Below are 20,780 nucleotides of genomic sequence, written 5' to 3'. Positions count from 1 at the left end.
TCTGTATTAAAGACATCCCAATAACCATCACACAATGAAGACAGCTGTGATTGGGAGCAAATCTTCCCTTCTAGGAATGCCACTTCTATGGGATGCATCCCATAGTCACCCGTCTTCTGCTCTAACTAATGTACTTAATGGTGACAGTGAGCTTCAACTGCCTGCCACCTGCCAGGCAGTGTGCCAAACGCATCAAACACAAAATTGCATTTAACGCTCACAACACCCTTAGGAAGCATATGCTATCATTACTGTCCCTACAACACAGCTGAGGAAACAGGCTAAGAGAGGCTAAGTGTGGTCACCTGCCAGGGTAGCCACTAAGGAAAGCAGAGCATGGTGGGAGGCAGACCCCACAGCCACTCTTAACCACCTCCGTGTCCTGCCCAGACACAAGCAGGGGCTGGTGCTGCCTGATATCTCTCCCCCTGCACAGGCTATCACTCTTCAAGGCAGCGTCCTTGGGGGATGCTCTGAAATAAGCAGTTGAGTGGAAGGGATGTTGGGGAGGGCTTTCTTTTTTTCCACTCACTAAGATCATACAGTCTTAGCTCTCAAGCCATCTTCCACAATGTCTCCCTCGTTTCACATATAAGGAAACCCACCCACGTCCAAAGTAATGGAAATGGCTAAAGGTCCAGTGGCAACTCAGGACTTCCTCGCTGGGGACATCAAGCGCAGCCCAGCACCCTCGAGGATGCTGGGACATCTCTGTCGATCTGTCAGTCCTTAGCTCAGTGCCCACGAAGGCACTCTTCGCCCCTTCGGGCTCCCAGGACAGAGGTCCCGAGCAGAACGGCGCTGCCATCCTCGGCTGAGTCCCTCCCTCTCGCAGTCAGCGGTCCACTGGAGCTGATACTCCTCTCCCTGCAGACTCTTGTTCCTGCGGGAACGATTTTCTGCCTGGGGCACTCTGCCGGTCGCTCTAAATCGTTTTTGGAACTACACATACACATATTCTATACAGATAATCGATTAGTCGTTACTGTATGTCAGTTACTGAGCTTCCCAAGCCTGACAAGGGGCGCGGGCGAGAAAGTGGGCGGGGCTAGGGCGGGGCTGCCGGGGGTTGGGTGTGGGCGGGGCGGGGCAGGCGCGCGCCGCGGCGGCAGCCTCATTTCCTCACGCGCGCCGGAAGTGGCGGTCGTCTGCGCGGCCGCGTGTGGTGGGCTGTGAGGCGGCGATAAGCCCTGTGCGCCGGGCGCCGCCAGGGTATGCCCGCGGCTGGGGAGGTGGTGGCAGGGCGGCGGTGGCCTTGTGCGGACTGGTGAGCACGGTGAGTACCCGGCCCCACCCGGCCTCGCCTGCCAGTGGCTCTGGCGGCTCGGGCCGGGGCAGTCGGGGCGCGGGCGGAGGGCTGTGGGTCCTTGTCCGGGTCGGGTGGCTTTACTGACGAGCCCGCTGGGGGACCCTATCCCAATGGGGTCGCCTCCCGGACAAGCCCTCGGGAGGCCGCTGCTGTGTCAGGAAAAGTCACAGTTTTTTCGGAGCGGTTTGAGTTCTCTTTTGAGAACGATGCTGTCAGAGGACCGTTGGTTTGGGTGTGTTTTATTTTTATCACCTTTTTTTTTTTTTTAAATCTAACTCACCACTCTCTGTGCTTCTCTCAGTGCATAAACTTTGTAGTCAGCTGTTACCTCTTTATGGCGTTAATGTAGTAGTCTCTTGACAGCAGCCCCTCGCTCTATCTGCCAGAAACCAGACGCCTTTAAAGACGCACATCTGTGTAGGAATTAGTGGGGCCGAGGAAACTACAGGACCGGGAGCTTCTTGCATTTTCAGTCTTCATCTAGAAAATTGCGCTGTTTCTGAACAGTGGGCGGAGGAATCATTTGTAAACGCAATACTGATGCTTTTATTGGTGATGACATTATTTGCAGAATGAAAATTTAATTATAAATCTTAAGCTCTTATCCTTCAGCCTGTTCTTGAGATTTATATGCAGCGTCTGGACATTTAACCTCATTGAAGGTTCTTAGGAGCTGGGTCTTTATTTCTGGTGCAATTAATGTTGTCTTTAAATGTATTAAAACAGTGCTTCCAGGGCGCCTGGTGGCTCAGTCCTTAAGCATCTGCCTTTGGCTCAGGTCCCAGGGTCCTGGGATGGAGCCCCGCATCTTGTCTCCCTGCTCAGCCCGGAGCATGCTTCTCCCTCTCCCCCTGATTGTGTTACCTGTCACGCTGTCTCTCTCTCTCTCTGTGTCAAATAAATAAAAATAAAAATCTTAACAAAACAAAACACAGTGCTCCCAAATTTAGACATGGGAAATCAAGTATCATGACTCAGAATGCTAACCTTCATTTTGTATTATTTTTCTGATACCATTTGTTTAAAATCATCTTACAGCTAAAAGAATATAAAAAGGATTTGGGGTTTCCAATATTTATGACTGAATATGGTTGACTACAATATTTATTGAATATTGACAGCTTGGAAATTACATTTTTTCTTAACTTTTTTATTGAGGTATAAAATACATGTGAAGTCATCAGGTACATAAATCTTAATTATACAACTGAATGGATTTTTATATATTTATTAACTTGTGTTACCACAAGCTAGACCAACAAATTATATTTACAGAACATTTCCATCATCCCAGGAGTTTCCCTCTGTTTCTTCCAAGTTTTACTCCTGCCCCCAATCAGTGTTATGATTTCCGTCATCATCTTAGTTTTGTCTGTTTTGTGCTTGGTGTTAATGGAATCATGCAAAATGCTTAGCACATTGCTTGTGAGAGTTACCATGATGTTTCATGTATCAGTGGTTCATTAACTTTTATTGATGGTTAATATGCCATTGGTATGACTACATGGCTATTCTTTTGTTGATGGATATTTGTGTTTTCAGTTTCTGTTATTACATATTTTGAAGAATACTATGAACATTCTTATAAATGTTCTTGGTGAACACCTGTGTGCATTTCTGTCAGCTATGGAATAACTATCATAAGGTGGGCAGAAAATTGTTTTAACCAACATGGAGTCTTTGTTTTTCAGTAGAATTTGTTATTTTAACTTCTGTAACATTAAAGATTGGTAAAAAGCAAAACTATTTTGAGTTCAAGACTTAAGCGATTTATTACTGTATTATTATTTATTTCTTTAGTTGCACATCTGTGACAATCTTCTACCAGCCTCTGATTACTTGTTTAACTGTTAGATAAGTCTGTTAGAGCTGGTGACGATCTGTCCCTGAAGCTTATTGCATAACACTTAGATAATAACTGTGTTACTCAAGTTGGTGGTTGTTAAGGGAAATGAAACACCAAAATGATGTGACTAAAAAATGGATAGAAAATCATGGGTTTGCAAGTTAAAAAATTATCTTGCTGTTGTCATACTATACAAGTCTGGGTGTAAGTATAAAATTGAATTATAGGGTTAGTTACAAATGTGAATTTACTGCAGGAGTACAGTGATTACCATGTATAATGAGATGCTGATACCTTTATAATGGGGATAAACAACAGAAATTAGTAGCGTGTAAGAGATATGTAGAACTGGATCTGAAGCAATGGAGTTGATGTAAGGAATAGAAGAAAACTTTAAAATTAATATTAGTATGCTCAGGTTTGGGAGGGCATCATACCTATTTAACATATATAGGCTGCCTTGAAAATAATTAGTTCTTGAATATTAAAAAGTAGAAATAGGAAAAAATAGTTATGACATGGAAAATAGATCCAGAAGAATCAATGAACATCTCATAGCAGTTCCAAGAAGAAATAGAAATTAGAAGAGGAGAAATAACTGCAGATCATGAGGGTAGGAGTATCCAAGCTGAATCTTGGGCATCCAGAGCCAAACAGAAAGATGTATCAGGAGACAAAGTGTTGGCCAAAAATCATCCCTTCCCTCTCTGGTCTCCATTTCATCTGTGTAGTGGGAATGATCAGTAAGTATACCTTTTCAGCAAGCTTATAGAAAGATGTGACACAAGTCAAGAGTTTCTGGCTAGCTAACAGCTTCTATTCCCCATTCTCTTCCCCTTGCAACTCACAGTAGATGCCTGATTTCCCTTTCTCACCTTAGGGTAGAATGTCAAAAGAAGAAAGGAAAGCAACAGGAAATTTCTCTAAGAATTATCTGAGTTTATGAATGGACTGTCTAGTTCATTCATACAGAGAGTCTTTTTTTTTTTTTAAAGATTTTATTTATTTATTTGACAGAGAGAAATTACAAGTACACTGAGAGGCAGGCAGAGAGAGAGAGAGAGAGAGAAGGAAGCAGGCTCCCTGCTGAGCAGAGAGCCCGATGCGGGACTCGATCCCAGGACCCTGAGATCATGACCTGAGCCGAAGGCAGTGGCCTAACCCACTGAGCCACCCAGGCACCCCCATACAGAGAGTCTTAAAAGAGTATTGATAGACACAGTAGATACATTCCAATGAAATTTATTAACCTCATGGGTAAATTAATAAACAGTCACATAAGTTTCCAAAGAGAAACATATGGTTACCTATAAGGAGTGGAAATCAGATGTGCACTTAGTCTTCTAATCTTGAACATAGAATGTTAAATAGCAGTGGAACATTATTTAAAAAGTGCTTACGAGACATCTTTTGAACTAAGAAACATCCCTAACCAACCTGTCATTCAAAGTGGAGGCAAAATAGGAGCCCTGGGTGGCATGGTCAGTTAAGCATCTGACTCTTGGTTTCAGTTCAGGTCAGGATCTTGGGGTGTGAGATCAAGCCCTGTGTTGGGCTCCAAGCTCAGTGAGGAGTCCGCTTGCTGGAGTTTCCCTCTCTCTCTGCCCCTCCCAGCACTTGCTCACTCTCTCATTCTCTCTAAAATAAATAAATAAATCTTTAAAAAAAGAAAAAGGTAGGGGCAAAATTGTAAGAGTATACAAAAATGTAAAGATTCAGAGCACAAGTTGCCAAATGTGGCTGTTCACCTATTTTAGTATGATCTGTGACCCAAGAGTGGCTTTTATACTTTTAAGTGCTTCAAAACAAAACAGTAAAAGAAGAATAATACTTTGTGTCATTAATTATAGGTAGTTCATATTTCAATATCCATTGGAATATAGCTATGCTCACTCATTTACAGATTTCTGTGGCTGCTTTTGTGCTCCAAGGCAGGGTTGATGGTTATGATATTTACTACATGGCCGTTTACTTGAAATGTTTGAAAATGAAATGTTTGCCCTGATTTAGAGCCAGAAATAGATCTCTTCCACATGTATAGGAATTTTGCTTATGGTAAAGGTGGGATTTCCAATTAGTGACAAGAACATGGATTATTAAATAACTGGTAAGAATTGACTATTTGAGAAAATAAGTTTTATATTAGGATTATTTCCAATAAAGCTGAAATGGAGAAGTCATTCAGGAAGAGACCATTTGACTCCATTAACAACAACAAAACAAAACTTTACATAAGTGAAGTAACACCTAACACTTACTGAGCCCTTAATGCTTGTCATGTTTTACTTGACTAATTGTTATAATTGTTATAATTTAATTGAAATGTTGGTTTTATAATTATTCTCGCTCAACAGATGAGAAAACTGAAGCTTATATATATTTTTAAGGATTTTATTTATTTATTTGACAGACAGAGACCACAAGTAGGCAGAGAGGCAGGCAGAGAGAGAGAAGGAAGCAGGCTCCCCGCTGAGCAGAGAGCCTATGCCAGGCTCCATCCCAGGACCCTGGGGTCATGACCTGAGCCCAGGGCAGAGGCTTTAACCCACTGAGCCACCCAGGTGCCCCGAAGCTTATAGAGATTTTAAAAACTGACCTATAATGAAGAATTAGAAAGTGGTAGAGGGAATATATGAATTTAGCCAATTATATGGATAAGACAAACTAAGAGAAATGTTTATAATCTGTTAATACCATTTTATAGGTGTTATCTATGTCAATACGTCTGGGTCTACCTCATTCTTTATGAATATTATATGACTGTCTGCAGTTTACTTCATCTTCCTATTGATAGACTTTAAATTGCTTTTCTCTTGCTGTTACATATAGCAGTAGTAAACATCTGTATGAGTATTTCCATAGTATAGAGTCTTGAAATCTTAAAAATGGAATTGTGAATTGCTGGATTAAAAAGCGTGTGCATAACATCAAATTTGTCCTCCAAAAAGTGTTTGTGTCTATTTTTAGTTTATCTTTAATGAAAGGAATTGGAACATCTTGGAAGAAATCTTGGCCATCCAGACAAATTATCTCATTTTATAGATGAAGGCCAGATAGGTTTAAGTATTGTGCCCAAGATTACACAGCTATTATACTTGACTTTTTTAGTTGCTTTTCCTGTGCCACAGGCTGCTCTTGACACATTTTTGCCTGTATTGATAGCATGAATATTTCTGTCATTTGTTTTGCTGAAATCTGAGTACCTTGAATATAGTTTAACCCAGAAACACTTATCAAAATGATCTGGTATTACTTGTTCTTAGCACCCAACACAGTGTCTTTTTTTTTTTTTTTAAAGATTTTATTTATTTATTTGACAGAGAGAGATCACAAACAGGCAGAGAGGCAGGCAGAGAAAGAGGAGGAAGCAGGCTCCCTGCTGAGCAGAGAGCCCGATGCGGGGCTTGATCCTAGGACCCTGAGATCATGACCTGAGCCGAAGGCAGCGGCTTAACCCACTGAGCCACCCAGGCGCCCCTAACACAGTGTCTATCTTAGTTAATTTCGACAGCCATAACAAAGTACCACAGACTGACTTATGAACAAGAGAAACTTATTTCCCTTAGTCTGAGATCAGGCACCAGCATAGTTGAGTTCTGATGAGGGCCCTTTTCTGGGACTGTCAACTTTCTGGCAGAAAGAGGGCTATGTTGTTCTCTGGGATATCTTTCATAAGAGCACTGATCCTATTAAGGAGGCCTCCCAAAAGCCTCATCCCCTAATATTATCACATTGGGATTAGGATTTCAACATATGAATGGGGATTGGGGGAGGAACATTCAGTCCATTGCAATACCTAACACACTAGGTATTCAAATATTTTTTAATGAGTACTACCTTCTGGTGACCAGTACTTTTATTTCTAAATACTTACAAACCATTTATTCAATGACATATTTTAAAAATCCATTTATCATTGTAACTCATCAATTGCTCAAGAAATAAATGGTTCTAATTCCTTTCCTTATAAATACTGATATTTCATAAAGTTTTAGGTTTTGTTTTTCCTGTTGGTGCTTCTGTTTCCCAAATAATTTTGTAACTTTGTTTTCATTGTGTAAAAAGTGAACTAAAAATTACAAATTTAGTTTTTGAAAACTATAGTAAGAAACTGTGCAGAAATTTAGGAAGATTATACAGAATAGAACTTTTAAAGTAAATAGATTCAAATGGATTGCATTTTGCAAAAGGCAGTAAGTTACTCTTACTACATAAGTTATTTTGGCACACTGCAGTATAAGTGCCATGGAAACGATGTATGAAATATGTATAAGTAGTACTGTAATATTAGAGAATCAAAAGATTGAGTAGGGGGTGCCTGGGTGGCTCAGTGGGTTAAAGCCTCTGCCTTTGGCTCAGGTCATGATCCCAGAACCCTGGGATCGAGCCCCACATCGAGCCCCACATAGGGCTCCTGCTCAGCAGGGAGCCTGCTTCCCTTCCTCTCTCTCTGCCTGCCTCTCTGCCTACTTGTGATCTCTGTCAAATAAATAAATAAAATCTTAAAAAAAAAAAAAAAAAGATTGAGTCGAAGCTGCTTAAAGGTCATATTGTTATGTAGTGATCAACATCATAGGATGAACTGTGTTTAGCACTCTTCTGTTGTCTCAAAATCACAAGGCAAATAGAAAAGATGTGAGACCTTCAAAGTAATAGGAGTTCTGCTTTTTTAAGAGTGGATGTTGCTGATTTTGTTTTTGTTTTTTGTTTTTAAGTAATCTTTACACCCAACATAGGGCTCAAACTCATAACCCCAAGACCAAGAGTCATATGCTCCACCAACTTAGCCAATCAGGTGCCCCTCTTATATTGTTTTTTAAGTTCAAACTTGGAGTCAGCAAGTCTTCATGCTCATCTTTTTAATGAACAAAATGGAGTTTTCTTAAAAATGCTTCTTCAGTGCTACTACTAAAACTAAGTCTGATTTGGTTTTATTTTTTTAATGGCTTCATTGAGGTATAACTGACATATATATGCTATACGTATTTAAAATATATAATTTGATAATTTGAACATATGTATACATCTGTGAAATCATCACCACAGTCAAAATAATAAACCGTATCTATCACTCCCAAAAGTTTCCTTGTGCCCTTTTATAATTGCTTCCTTTTACCAGTTCCCTGACTCCCACCTGGTCTCAGGCAACCACTGACTCTATCTGCTTTCTGTCACTACAAGTTACCTTATATTTTCTAGAACTTTATATAAATGGAATTATACAATATGTACTCTTCTGTTGTTGAATTTCTTTCACTGAGAATAATTACTGAGATCCACCCATGATAATGCATATATCAATATGGCTGTACTACGGTTTATTTATCCATTCACTTGTTGATAAACATTTGTGTTGTTTCTAGTTTTTGGCTGTTACATCTAAAGCTACTATGAGCATTTGTGTACAAGTCTTTGTATGGACATATGCTTCATTTCTCTCAGATAAATATCTAGGATTGAAATAATTGAATCATGATAGGCTTATGTTTGACTTGTTAGGAAACTAAAAACCATTTTACATTACCACCAGCAGTATATGAAAGTTCTGGTTCTTCCACATTGTCACCAACACACCCACTTTTTAATATTAACCATTCTAAAATTAGCCATTCTATGTAATGGTATCTCATTGTGGTTTGACGGTGTTGAACATTTTTTCATGTGCATATTTGAAGTGTTTGTTCAAACAGTTTGCCAAGCTTAGTCTGAATACAAGTCCTTTATGAGATATATGCTTTGCACCTATTTTCTCCTGGTCTGTAACTTACCTATTCATTCTCTTAAAAGTGTATTTCAAAGACTACAAGTTAACAAATTTTAATGAAGTCCAGTTTATCAGTTAGGGTGTTACTGTTACATCAAAGAAGTCTTTGCCTGACTTAAGGTCACAAAGATTTTCTCCTGTGCTTGCTTCTATTTTCATAGTTTTAGGTTTTTCATTTAGATCTGTGATCCATTTTGAATTATATCCTAGTGAATGTGTAGTACCTTCTTGTAGTTTTGATTTGCGTTTCTCTATTGGCTATCGATATTGAGCCATCTTGCATGTGCTTACAGGCCATTCTTAATCTTTTTAGAGAAATTTCTAATCAGATCTTTTGCCCATTGGGTTATTTATCCTTTTAAATATTGAGTTGTAAGCGTTCTTTATATATTCTAGACACAGGTCCCTATCAGACAGATGATTTACAAATATTTTTCCCCATTCTGTAGTTGTCTTTTTACTTTACTGAGGATATCCTTTGTAGGACTGAAGTTTTTAATTTTAATGAAGTCCAATTTATTTATCTTGTCTTTGGTCTTCTGGTGTCATATCTAACAAATCATTGCCCAATTGAAAACTACAGAGATTTATACTTATGTTTTCTTAGAGCTTTATATTTTTAACTCTTACATTTAGATCTTTGACCCACTTTGAGTTAATTTTTTAATACAGGGTAAGGTAGGATTCCAGTTTCATTCTTTTGCATGTGAATATCTGGTTGTCCTAGCACCATTTATTGAAAAGACTATTCATTCTCCATTGGATTACCTTTCTACCTTGTGGAAATCAGTTGATTTAATGTGAAGACTTATTTCTGGACCCTAAATTCTATTGATCTGTATGTCTATTCCTATACGAGTACCGCACTATTTTTATTTATTTGTGTATTTAGTTAGTTATTGGGGGGCACATGTGGGAGGAGGGGCAGAGGGAGAAGGACAGGGATAAATAGATTCCCACTGAGTGTGGAGCCCAATGTGGGTCTCTATCCCAGGTCTTTGAGATTTCAGCCTGAGCTGAAGTCAGACACTTAACCAACTGAACCACCCAGGCACCCCAAATTAATTGATTTTTAGATGGTACGCCAGTCTTGCATTTCTTGGATAAATCTCACTTGGCCATGTTGTATTATACTTTTTTTATATGTTGATGGATTCATTGTACTAATATTTTGTTGAGGATTTTTATGTCTGTATCATTAAGGAATATTCGTCTGTAGTTTCAGTGTCTTTATCTGGTTTCGATAAAATACGGGTCTCAGAATGAGTTGGGATGTGTATCTATTTTTGAAAGAGTTTGTGAAGAATTGGTTTTAATTCTTATGAATGCTTGGTAGAATCCACTAGTGAACACATGTGGGCCTGGATTGTTTTTGTGGGTAGTTTTTGATTATTTAGTGTCAACATAGGTCTACTCATATTTACTGTTCTGTCTTGAGTCACTTTCAGTGGTTTGTGTCTCCAGTTGAAAGGGATTTAAATAATTTGAAAATTTATCATTATCCATATTGTTAACATTTCTGGTTTCTTCATTGCTTTTTGTAGATTCCTGTTTCCATCTGGTATCATTTTACTTCTGCCTAAGGAATTTACAGTGCAGGTCTGATGGTGATGAATTCTTTTAGCTTCTTAAAGTCTAAAGAATTATTTTCCTTTTAAGATTTATTTATTTACTTGAGTGCGCATGTGTACATTTGTGGGGGGAGGGCGGTCAGAGGGAGAAAGAGAGAAAGAAAATCTCAAGCAGACTCCCTTATGGGGCTCTGTCCCATAACCCCAAGATCATTATCTGAGCCAAAATCAAGAGTCTGACACTTAACCAACCAAGCCACCCAATGCCCCCAAAATTATTTTGCCTTGTTCTTTTTTTTTTTTTAAGATTTTATTTATTTATTTGACAATGAGAGGGAGAGACCACAAGCAGGGGGAGTGGGAGAGGGAGCAGTAGGCACCCTGCTGAGCAGGCAGCCCAATGTGGGGCTTGATCCCAGGACCCTGGGATCGTGACCTGAGCTGAAGGCAGAAATTTAACAACTAAGCCACCAAGGTGCCCCTTGCCTTTGTTCTTGACAGATACCTTTTCTGCATATAGAATTCTAGGTTGACATATTTTTCCTTTCAGTTCTTTTTTTTTTTTAGATTTTATGTATTTATTTGACAGAGAGAGATCACAGGTAGTCAGAGAGGCAGGCAGAGAGGGGCGGGGGAGGAAGCCAACTTCCCGCCAAGCAGAGAGCCCAATGCAGGACTCGATCCCAGGACCCTGAGATCATGACCTGAGCCGAAGGCAGAGGCTTAACCCACTGAGCCACCTAGGCGTCCCTCCTTTCAGTTCTTTAAAGACATTGCTTCCCTGTCTTTGTTTCTTATATGTGATATGTGTTTTTCTTGCCACTTTCAGGATTTTCTATTTATTTTAGGATTTGAGCAATTCAATTATCATGTGCCTCATTTTAGTTTTGGGTTTTTTTTTAAGATTTTATTTATTTATTTGACAGAGATCACAAGTAGGCAGAGAAGCAGGCAGAGAGAGGAGGAAGCAGGCTTCTTGCCAAGCAGAGGGCCTGATGCGGGGCTCGATCCCAGGACCATGGGATCACAACATGAGCTGAAGGCAGAGGCTTTAACCCACTGAGCCATGCAGGCGCCCCTCATTTTAGTTTTCTTTATGACCTTTGTATTTGATATTCATTGAGCTTCTTTTCATAAATTTGGGAAGTTTTCAGACTTATGTCTTTAAATACTTCTCCTTGTCCCCTCTCCCTTCTTTAGAGACTCTAATTACATATGTATTAGACTGTTTGAAGCTGTCAGACAGCTTTCTACATGCTCTATTCATGTTTTTCATTCTTTTTTCCTTCTCTGTTTTGCATAATTTCTATTGCAATATCTTCAATTCATTAATATTTTATTCTGAAATGTCTTATCTACTATTAATTCCATTCAATGTATTTTTCATCTCAGACATTGAAGTTTTCATCTGAAGTTTTCATTTCAGTTTTTTATGTTATCTGTGTCTCTGCTTAGTTTTTTTTAACATGAGTATCTATTTAAAAACACTTATAACAATTTTATTGTCCTTTTCTATGAATTCTAGCATCTGTATCAGCTCTAGATCAGTTTCAGTCATTGATGATTCTCATTATAGGTTCTGTTTTTATTTTTCTTTGTATGCCTGATCATTTTTGTTTAGATGTCAGACATTGTGAATTTTATTTTGCTGGGTGCTCGATATTTTTATATTCCTATAAATATTTTGAGGCTTCTTGTGCAGTTAACTTGAAAACAATTTGATCCTTTCAGGTCTTGCTTTTAAGCTTTGTTAGGCAAGACCAGAGCCATGTTTAGTCTAGAGTTAATTTTTTTCCCATTACTGAGGCAAGACCTTTTTGAGTACTATGTCCAGTGCCCCATGAATTTGAGGTTTTCCAATCTGTCTGGTGGGAACATGCACATTATTCCTGGCCCTGTATGAATGCTGAGTTCTGTGTCTTCTAATTTTTTTTTTTAAAGCTTTAGTTTCTTTATATGCCTGCACTTGTCAGTGCTCTGCTCAGTACCTAAAGGGTATGCTCTTCAGATCTTTGGAGTTCTCTCTCTCTATGTGGCTCTCTCTTCTGGTACTGTACCCTTTCAACCTAGCTGCTTTGATCTCCTCAGACTGCTGGCTCCATCTCATCAACTCAACAAGTCACCAAGGCTCTACTTAGGAGGGGACTCCCTGGGATATGGCCTAGAAACTAAAGCAGTAAGCTGGGCAGTCATTTGTTTCCTGTTTCTACCAAGGATCACTGTCCTTTATTACCTAATGTTCAGTATCTTGAAAACCATTGTTTTATATTGGGAGGGGCGGATTCTGGATTTTATTGGTTGATTTTTTTTTATTGTTTTAAGTACAAGGGTAAATCTGGTCCTATTGTTCTATCTAGGCTATAAGAGGAAGTCTGTTTAGTCTGTCTTAAAGAGTAAGAAAATTAATGGCTCCTAGGGCACCTGGGTGGCTCAGTGGGTTAAAGCATCTGCCTTTGGCTCAGGTCATGGTCCCGGGTCCGGTTCGAGACCTACATTGGGCTCTCTGATCAGCAGGGAGCCTGCTTCCTCCTCTGTCTCTACCTGCCTCTCTGCCTACTTGAGATCTCTGTCTGTCAAATAAATAAAATCTTTAAAAAAAATTAATGGCTCCTAGGGTTTCTTTTAACTCTGAGATCTATGATTTTGTGTTATATATCTTTAATAGCTCATTTTCCCATCTCCACAGTTATCTCATTCTCTCCTCACACCACTTAACTATTTGCTGTTTGTGCATAGAAAGTTGCTTGAGATTAACTCTGGGTTACAAATGAATCTTATTTATGATATGAACACATTACATAGAATGACGACAGTCAAGGTGTAACAGCTGAAAAATTGATGTTTTCTCCAACATGTTAATGTATTTAGAACCATTATAATCTAGTCTTCTAGGATTTGGCTAAAGAGTTCCCTTCAAGAACTACACAAATAAGACTATAATTGCTATTGATGGCAGACAGGAAAGAAAATAAGCATGGTCTGCCTCCCTGAAAAAAAAAAAAAAATTTGTGTTTGTGGTTTACAATTAATTTCATAAAAATTGTATTGTTAAAAAAAAAGACTATAATTGATACCTTTTATTTTTAACAACCACAGAGGTATGCAAATAACACTTATATTCTAAAGTAATTACAGCAACTTTTCTTTTGTTTCAGTGGGTAATATTCAACTGTAAAAGATGTAACTGTAAGATAAGCATGTAAAGTATTGCAAAACCTGTATTTTGCTTAAGGGAGGGGAAAATGAAAAACTCAGCTTTAATAATCCCACTCAATAGTTATAGAACCTTACTTACACCTTTCATTTTTTTAGCTTATTGTTCCTTTCCAAAATGAAGTTAATATCCACATCCATTTTAAAAGGATGACATAGAAAATATGTAAAAATACTTTATAAACCAGGATTCTTCAGGATTTTTGGACCACAGCTCCCTTATAAATATGTTTTATGTAGAGATCTCATACATATATATATAATTGCAATACAAAACTTATTATATGTGGTGTACACTGATATTTCCTGGTCTTTTTCATTGAAAAGTAATCCTGTATTTAGTGACCCATTAAATGAATCATATCTCACAGTTTAAAATATATTGTCTATATAATGAAAAAAAAACTATAAAGTATCATATTAATAAAATTAATTAATAAAAATTAATAAAAAATAAAACTTAGATACTAAGTACCTCTTAGATACTTAGATACTTAGAACTAACATACTGTTAGTTCTTTTTCAAGTTTCATTTCAAAATAGTTTGAGTATAGTATAGTTATGCAATATTTTTGCAATTAGCACCTTTGCCATAAGCATTTTACCTGCATAGCTAATTGTCCATAAAGCAAAATCATGAAAAAAAAGGGACATTTATTAAAAAGGACATATGAAACATGAAAAATGAACAAAATTTAAAAGACTATTGTAAATTACAGATACTTATATTAAAATGTGTGTAGATTCATGGCAATATTATATAAATAACTGATTTTATTTTGTGGATTGTACCTAAGTACTTGTGTTCATAGTCTTTTGCTCATAGTGTTGTACTTTTTTTTTTTTTTTTTGCTTGTTGATCCATGCCCTTGTTCAGCATTGCACTTTCTTTTTTCATGAAAGTTGTTTCTTTCATTAAAGAGGCATCAGTTTCCAAATACTAGAATATATATTTATAATTGAGCTTCCTATTGTATTGTGAAAGCCTTCTACACTATTGTTTGTTCTTGGCATATTACCAGGTGTCCATTGATAAACATTCCAAAGTTCTATGGGAAATGTGGGTTCAAAACTCTACCACTGTATAGATCATTATGAGGGCTAAGATTTATATAATATAAAAACAGGAGTACTGCATTGATGGAGCAGTGAAACCAAACTGTCGGCCAGTTGTTTTTTAGTCTTCTACAGGATTGCCTTATGGCCTATTAGCTATGCAGTGAAAATGCTTGTTGCAAATATGCTTACAGCAAAACTACCTGGAACCTAGTCAAATATGTATAATTTATTAATAATTAATACAAGATTATGACTCTGCATTTCAGTTTTAGTCTTTTTTTTTCCCTAACAAGCAGGCTAGTAAGAACTTAAAATAGTTAAAAGAGATACCTCTGAGTTTTAGCTTTCAAATGATGATACTCAAGTTATTTCTTATGCTAAGAATTATGGTTTTGAGACATGGTAAAGTCCTAGGACTAATAACTTTGCATCCTTATATTTTAATTAGATACTTCTCTTTTTTTTTTTTTTTTAAGATTTATTTATTTATTTATTTGACAGAGAGAAATCACAAGTAGACAGAGAGGCAGCCAGAGAGAGAGAGAGAAGCAGGCTCCCTGCTGAGCAGAGAGCCCGATGCGGGACTCGATCCCAGGACCCGAGATCATGACCTGAGCCGAAGGCAGTGGCTTAATCCACTGAGCCACCCAGGCGCCCCTTAGATACTTCTCTTTATACCAAAATTTTTCCTATTTTTTTCTGCATCACTTAAAACAAGCTTTACAATCATAAAACAAATGGCATCATATTAAAACTTCTTTGTAGTAGATTAAAATTTTCATGATACTTGGTTATCATTTGTTTATTGAAAGTAACAAATGGCTACAAATGGGTACTTAAGTACCTATTTTTAAGTCCATTATTTTGGTCTACTAGCTATAAGAAGTTTGAATCTATCCTACATTTTTATATAGATAGGTGCCACAAGGAAAAAAAAAAAAAAGGAAAAAGAAAAAGGCATTAAGGCTTTCCTAATCACTGAGAAGGTGACTAAGACTGATGTTCCCCCAGTGATCTCCCTTAAGTTCTGCTGCACTGGTAGAAACCATCTCTATTAAAAGCCTGCTGGAGTATCACACATCCTTGACAAATACTTTGTTAGAATGAAAGTTCTCTCTGCAGTGGAGGCCTCCTGTCTCCTAAATTTAACATTCTCTATTTATAAAATTAAGGATTCTTAGTTTAAAAAGAAATACGGAAGAGCTCACACAACTGGTTGAGTTGTGTGAACAGTATGGTATGAACAGTAGTGTGTGATTTTACATTTATTTTAAGTGTTTTTTTTAATTTTTTTCCCAGTAAATAACATTAAAATGGTCATATTTTTTCTTTAAATAGATTCTAAACCTTTCCAGACTTGTAGGAAATCTGTTGCTGTGTAATACAGTGGAAAGAATTAGGTGATCTAATGCTCAAATAATCTATGGGAGGACTTTGGATGTAAAAATGTTTCTTAATGTGTTTTCCAGATGTCTGTGACCTTTTGGAATTGTCTCTCCCCTCACACACAGACTTAATTTTAAGGCTTTTTTATTGGTTGGGTTCAGCCATAGAAATTAATGAAATAGAATGCTTGAATTAAATAAACTGGAAGAAAATATCTGTCTCTAATAAGCCATTATTAATATAACAAAAACAATTTATGGAAGCTCAGTTCCCAAATGGTGATATACACTAGGTGAGAAATGGCATAATAATCTAAATATTGTGTTAATAAAGGGTTATAAATGTTAAAATTTTCAAATAATTAGAGTAATATCTCTGTAGCACAAAGTATGCTAAACATAATTTTAATGCTCTGATTCATTCAGGAGGTTATGGTTGTGTAGACATTGTGGTTAAAAGTTTTAAATGTGGGATTTTTAGTGTTTTATAAGATATTTCTCTTAATACTTTCTTCGAGCATTTACTGAATATTCTACATTGTATTAGCACTTCTCATGGTGTTCTACATAGAGTAGTCATATCACTAAGTTTACCGAAACTACCAACAATTTGATAGATTTAAAGAAATAAGATTCTGGGGTGCCTGGGTGGCTCAGTGGGTTAAAGCCTCTGCCTTCGGCTCAGGTCATGATCACAGGATCCTGGGATCAAGCCCTGCATCAGGCTTTCTGCTTGGCAAGGAGCCTGCTTCCTCCTCTCTCTCTGCCTGCCACTCTGCCTACTTGTGATCTCTGTCTGTCAAATAAATAAATAAAATTAAAAAAAAAAAAGAAATAAGATTCTGATCGACTCTATCTGTTTCTTTCAGGAAAATCACCACCCATATAATGGAATTTTATCTGATTCTATAGATAACATTTCTTTATTCTGGATATCATGATAACAATACAGGAAGTATGCACTATTTCTCATTTCTGCAAGTAGTCTTCACTGCTGAAGGAAGAAATTTTTAAAGCTATAACAGTTCATTTTGGTACCTTTAATGGAAATTCTGATTTTGTTAATTTTTGATAACTTTTTGCAAAGGTATGAACAACCAAAGAACTTATCTTGTTAGGCAAGTCCACATTAATAAGAATGCCTAGAAGAGGATTGATTCTTCAGACCCGGACCCACTGGCTACTCTTGGGTCTCGCTTTACTCTGCAGTTTGGTATTATTTTTGTACCTCCTGGAATGTGCCCCCCAAACTGATGGAAATGCACCTCTTCCTGGTGTTGTTGGAGAAAATTATGGTAAAGAGTATTATCAAGCCCTCCTACAGGAGCAAGAAGAACATTATCAAACCAGGGCTACCAGTCTAAAACGTCAAATTGCCCAACTAAAACAAGAATTGCAAGAAATGAGTGAGAAGATGAGATCACTGCAAGAGAGAAAAAGTGTGGGGGCTAATGGCATAGGCTATCAAGGCAACAAAGAACAAACACCTAGTGATCTTTTAGAATTTCTTCATTCCCAAATTGACAAAGCTGAAGTTAGCATAGGAGCCAAATTACCTAGTGAGTATGGAGTCATTCCCTTTGAAAGTTTTACCTTAATGAAAGTATTCCAGTTAGAAATGGGTCTCACTCGCCATCCTGAGGAAAAGCCAGTTAGAAAAGACAAGCGAGATGAATTGGTAGAAGTCATTGAAGCTGGCTTAGAGGTCATTAATAATCCTGATGAAGATGATGAACAGGAAGATGAAGATGGTCCACTTGGAGAGAAAATGGTATTTAATGAAAACGACTTCATAGAAGGTAATGTGAAAAATATGTTGATCCATAATTATGTTAGTATGACAATTCTATTACTCTATGCTGGTATTATAAGTCAGTAATTATTTACAGTATTAAAATATTTGAGTTTTTACTCAAATAATGAATTTGAAGTGGCTTTTTTAAAAAAAGTTATAATGTGACCATAATAAAATAGAGGACCAGGGAAATAGAATAAATCTATATATATTCTATAAGGGAATATATATATATATATATATATATATATATATATATAGAATATATATATTCTATATATATAAGAATATGCTATACAGGGCTCAAGTTGAAGGGCTCTTAGAGCTATACGTGTATTTGTACATGTATGTTTTTGCATTCTTATCTGGTCTTAATGTTCCCTTTTTGTATTTTTCAAAATATATGAACTAAAATTCATGATTTGAAAACCATTTGATGAAGGAAGGGGAAAAAACCTAATTTAGTAGATTGATGGTGATTCTATATTTTAGGGGGAGGAGAACCACATGTCAGAACATCAAGGGGGCATATGTAGTTTTGAAAAGCATATTTGGTATTTGAAAAAGTAAAGAAATAACCTGTTTTCCTAATACAGACTGCAGAAAGGGCATGAAATGTATACGTATCAAGATGGAGTATGACTCAAAAGTTGAGGAACATTTCTGTAAACTTAAGATATTTGCTGATTGGTGTAAATAGAAATACAGATCCCCACCCATCTCCATCTTAATATCTCCTGCCAGATATTTAGTGACAGGCTTAAAACGATTTTGGATATAAATCTGTCTTGAAAGTTCTCTTTGCTTGATTTTATGAACAGTATACCACATGTAATTTCTTTGGGCTTGAATCATCATGGATAGTACTTGCTATACTACAGTGTAGTAGCACCTTAAGCCTTTGGAGGCCATCAGGAAGGGCATTGTGCTTTCCATGGTACTTCAGCTGTCTTTTCATTGTAGTCACTTCTTTTTTTTTGTTGTCACTTAGTGCAGTTTTGAATGGGCTGTTTCTCTCAAAACTCTTCGAATTTTTCTTCAAATTCAGCTTTTTGTCTTTTTACCGTATTTGTAGCTTATAGCAGAACTGAAAGCTGCTGAGGAAATAACTCACTAAAGTATAAAATGTCTTCACATCTGCCTTAATAAAGGAAGGAAGCCATGTCAGTTTTATATTCTACAGCTTCTGCTTATCTTATAACTTTCTTTTGATTCTTTCACTGACAGGATTTTTCTCTGCATGGAACATAATTTTGTCCCCCACTTTTCTTCCACTCTGCTAACCCCCTGGCAAAAATAAAAAATACTCATTATTCAGTAAGTCTTATTCTTTTTCCACACTTTAGCTTAGATAACACTTCACTTAGAAGTCATCTCTAACCTGCAAGTCTTAAGATAACAGTACTTCCTGTATTCTCTTGTAACCTTTACCCATGTCCCCTCTCATGTACTTGTCATAGTAAATGATGTTGCCCGTTTCCTGATTTGTAGTTCTCTTAGGCTGTTGTAAGCCTCAGCAGAGAGTGGATTGGTCTATCTTGTTCTTTATTTTATTCCCAGATATTAACTGACTCACACATTTATAGGTCTTCCCTCTCTCCTGAGTATACATTTAAAAATCAGATTGCCCAGGAGACTTCCAAACTTTTCTCCTGAAGTTACCTCAAATCATCATTTTTAAATCTGTACTGATTTTTCTTTGTCTGACTTCACTCTCTTCAGAGAGAGAGAGAGAGAGTGTGAATGTGTGTGTGTGTGTGTATGTATTTGTAGAGTGAAATATGTATCACTGTATTGTTTTTATTTCCTTATTTTTCTGTCTCCCTCACTAGACTGACTGTTCCTCAAAACCAGGACTGTATATATAGCCCCCTTTATACCACCGATGAGTGACATGAAGGCACTCTATTCATTTTAGTTGAACTGAACCAAGCAATAGAAGTTTGACTCTCAGATCTAGAATTTAGTATTGGTAGAAGTAATTTATTTTCATCATATGATTACTGTGTTGATAGGCTATACTACTAAAAAAGTCATATGTAAAAAGGAATAATTGTGATTTGGAACATATTTTTGAATTGACTAATAATAGAGGAGTGAACATTTTTTGTAACCTCTCCTTTTAAATAAATAATTGTTTTCAACTGTACAATAGGGATAATTATTTTCACAAAATGATTAAAAACACTACATGTCTGGTTTTGTACTTTTGATCTCTGAGTAAAATCAATATTCACATTGAATTTATAAACTTTGACATGGAGACATCTTTGTCCCTAACTCTTTCCTTTAGGTTATTATCGCACCGAGAGAGATAAGGGCACACAGTATGAACTCTTTTTTAAGAAAACAGACCTTATGGAATATAGACATGTGACCCTCTTCCGCCCTTTTGGACCTCTCATGAAAGTGAAGAGCGAGATGATTGACATTACTAGATCAATTATTAATATCATTGTGCCACTTGCTGAAAGAACTGAAGCATTTGCACAGTTTATGCAGAACTTCAGGTAACTCGCAGGGCTTAATGATTTGGCTAAGCACTTCTAAAAAATCACATTTCATGCCGATTTGCTTAATTTATCTTCACTGAGTGTGATTACTTAGAATTCCAGGGTAATTTTATAGGCTTTGGGGAATCTTAGTTTTTGATACTCTTTTTTAAAAGCATGTATAATATATTGTGTTATTGGCGATTTGAATTTTTTTTTAAGATTTTATTTATTTCTTAGAGAGAGTGAGCACAGGGAGAGAGTGGCAGGCAGTGGCAGAGGGAGAAGCAGGCTCCCTGCTGAGCAAGGAGCCAGATGTGGGACTCAATCCCAGGACGCTGGGATT

The 20,780-nt window shown here is 37.1% G+C and overlaps 1 protein-coding gene across 6 annotated transcripts in view; it reads left to right on the top strand.

The window, feature by feature from the left end:
• The first annotated feature begins 1,066 nt into the window (after positions 1–1,066).
• CSGALNACT2 (chondroitin sulfate N-acetylgalactosaminyltransferase 2) overlaps positions 1,067–20,780 on the top strand; it is a 44,367-nt gene continuing 24,653 nt past the window's right edge. For 3 of the 6 annotated variants that reach the window (XR_014309241.1, XR_014309242.1, XM_082721855.1), the window contains exons 1-3: positions 1,105–1,276; positions 17,017–17,946; positions 20,236–20,452. Coding sequence is in view for 3 of the 6 variants with exons in the window: in XM_082721855.1 (XP_082577981.1) it covers positions 17,286–17,946; positions 20,236–20,452 (878 nt within the window). In the remaining 3 variants the exon portion in view is untranslated. Of the gene's footprint in view, positions 1,277–17,016; positions 17,947–20,235; positions 20,453–20,780 lie in introns of all 6 variants that reach the window. The other 3 variants (XM_082721853.1, XR_014309240.1, XM_082721854.1) reach the window with 3 other exon arrangements.

Source organism: Mustela nivalis (assembly GCF_964662115.1).
Source record: "Mustela nivalis genome assembly, chromosome: 2".
Lineage (NCBI taxonomy): Eukaryota > Metazoa > Chordata > Mammalia > Carnivora > Mustelidae > Mustela > Mustela nivalis.
Note: the sequence above shows the minus strand (reverse complement) of the source record. Positions and strands in the feature narration are given on the sequence as shown.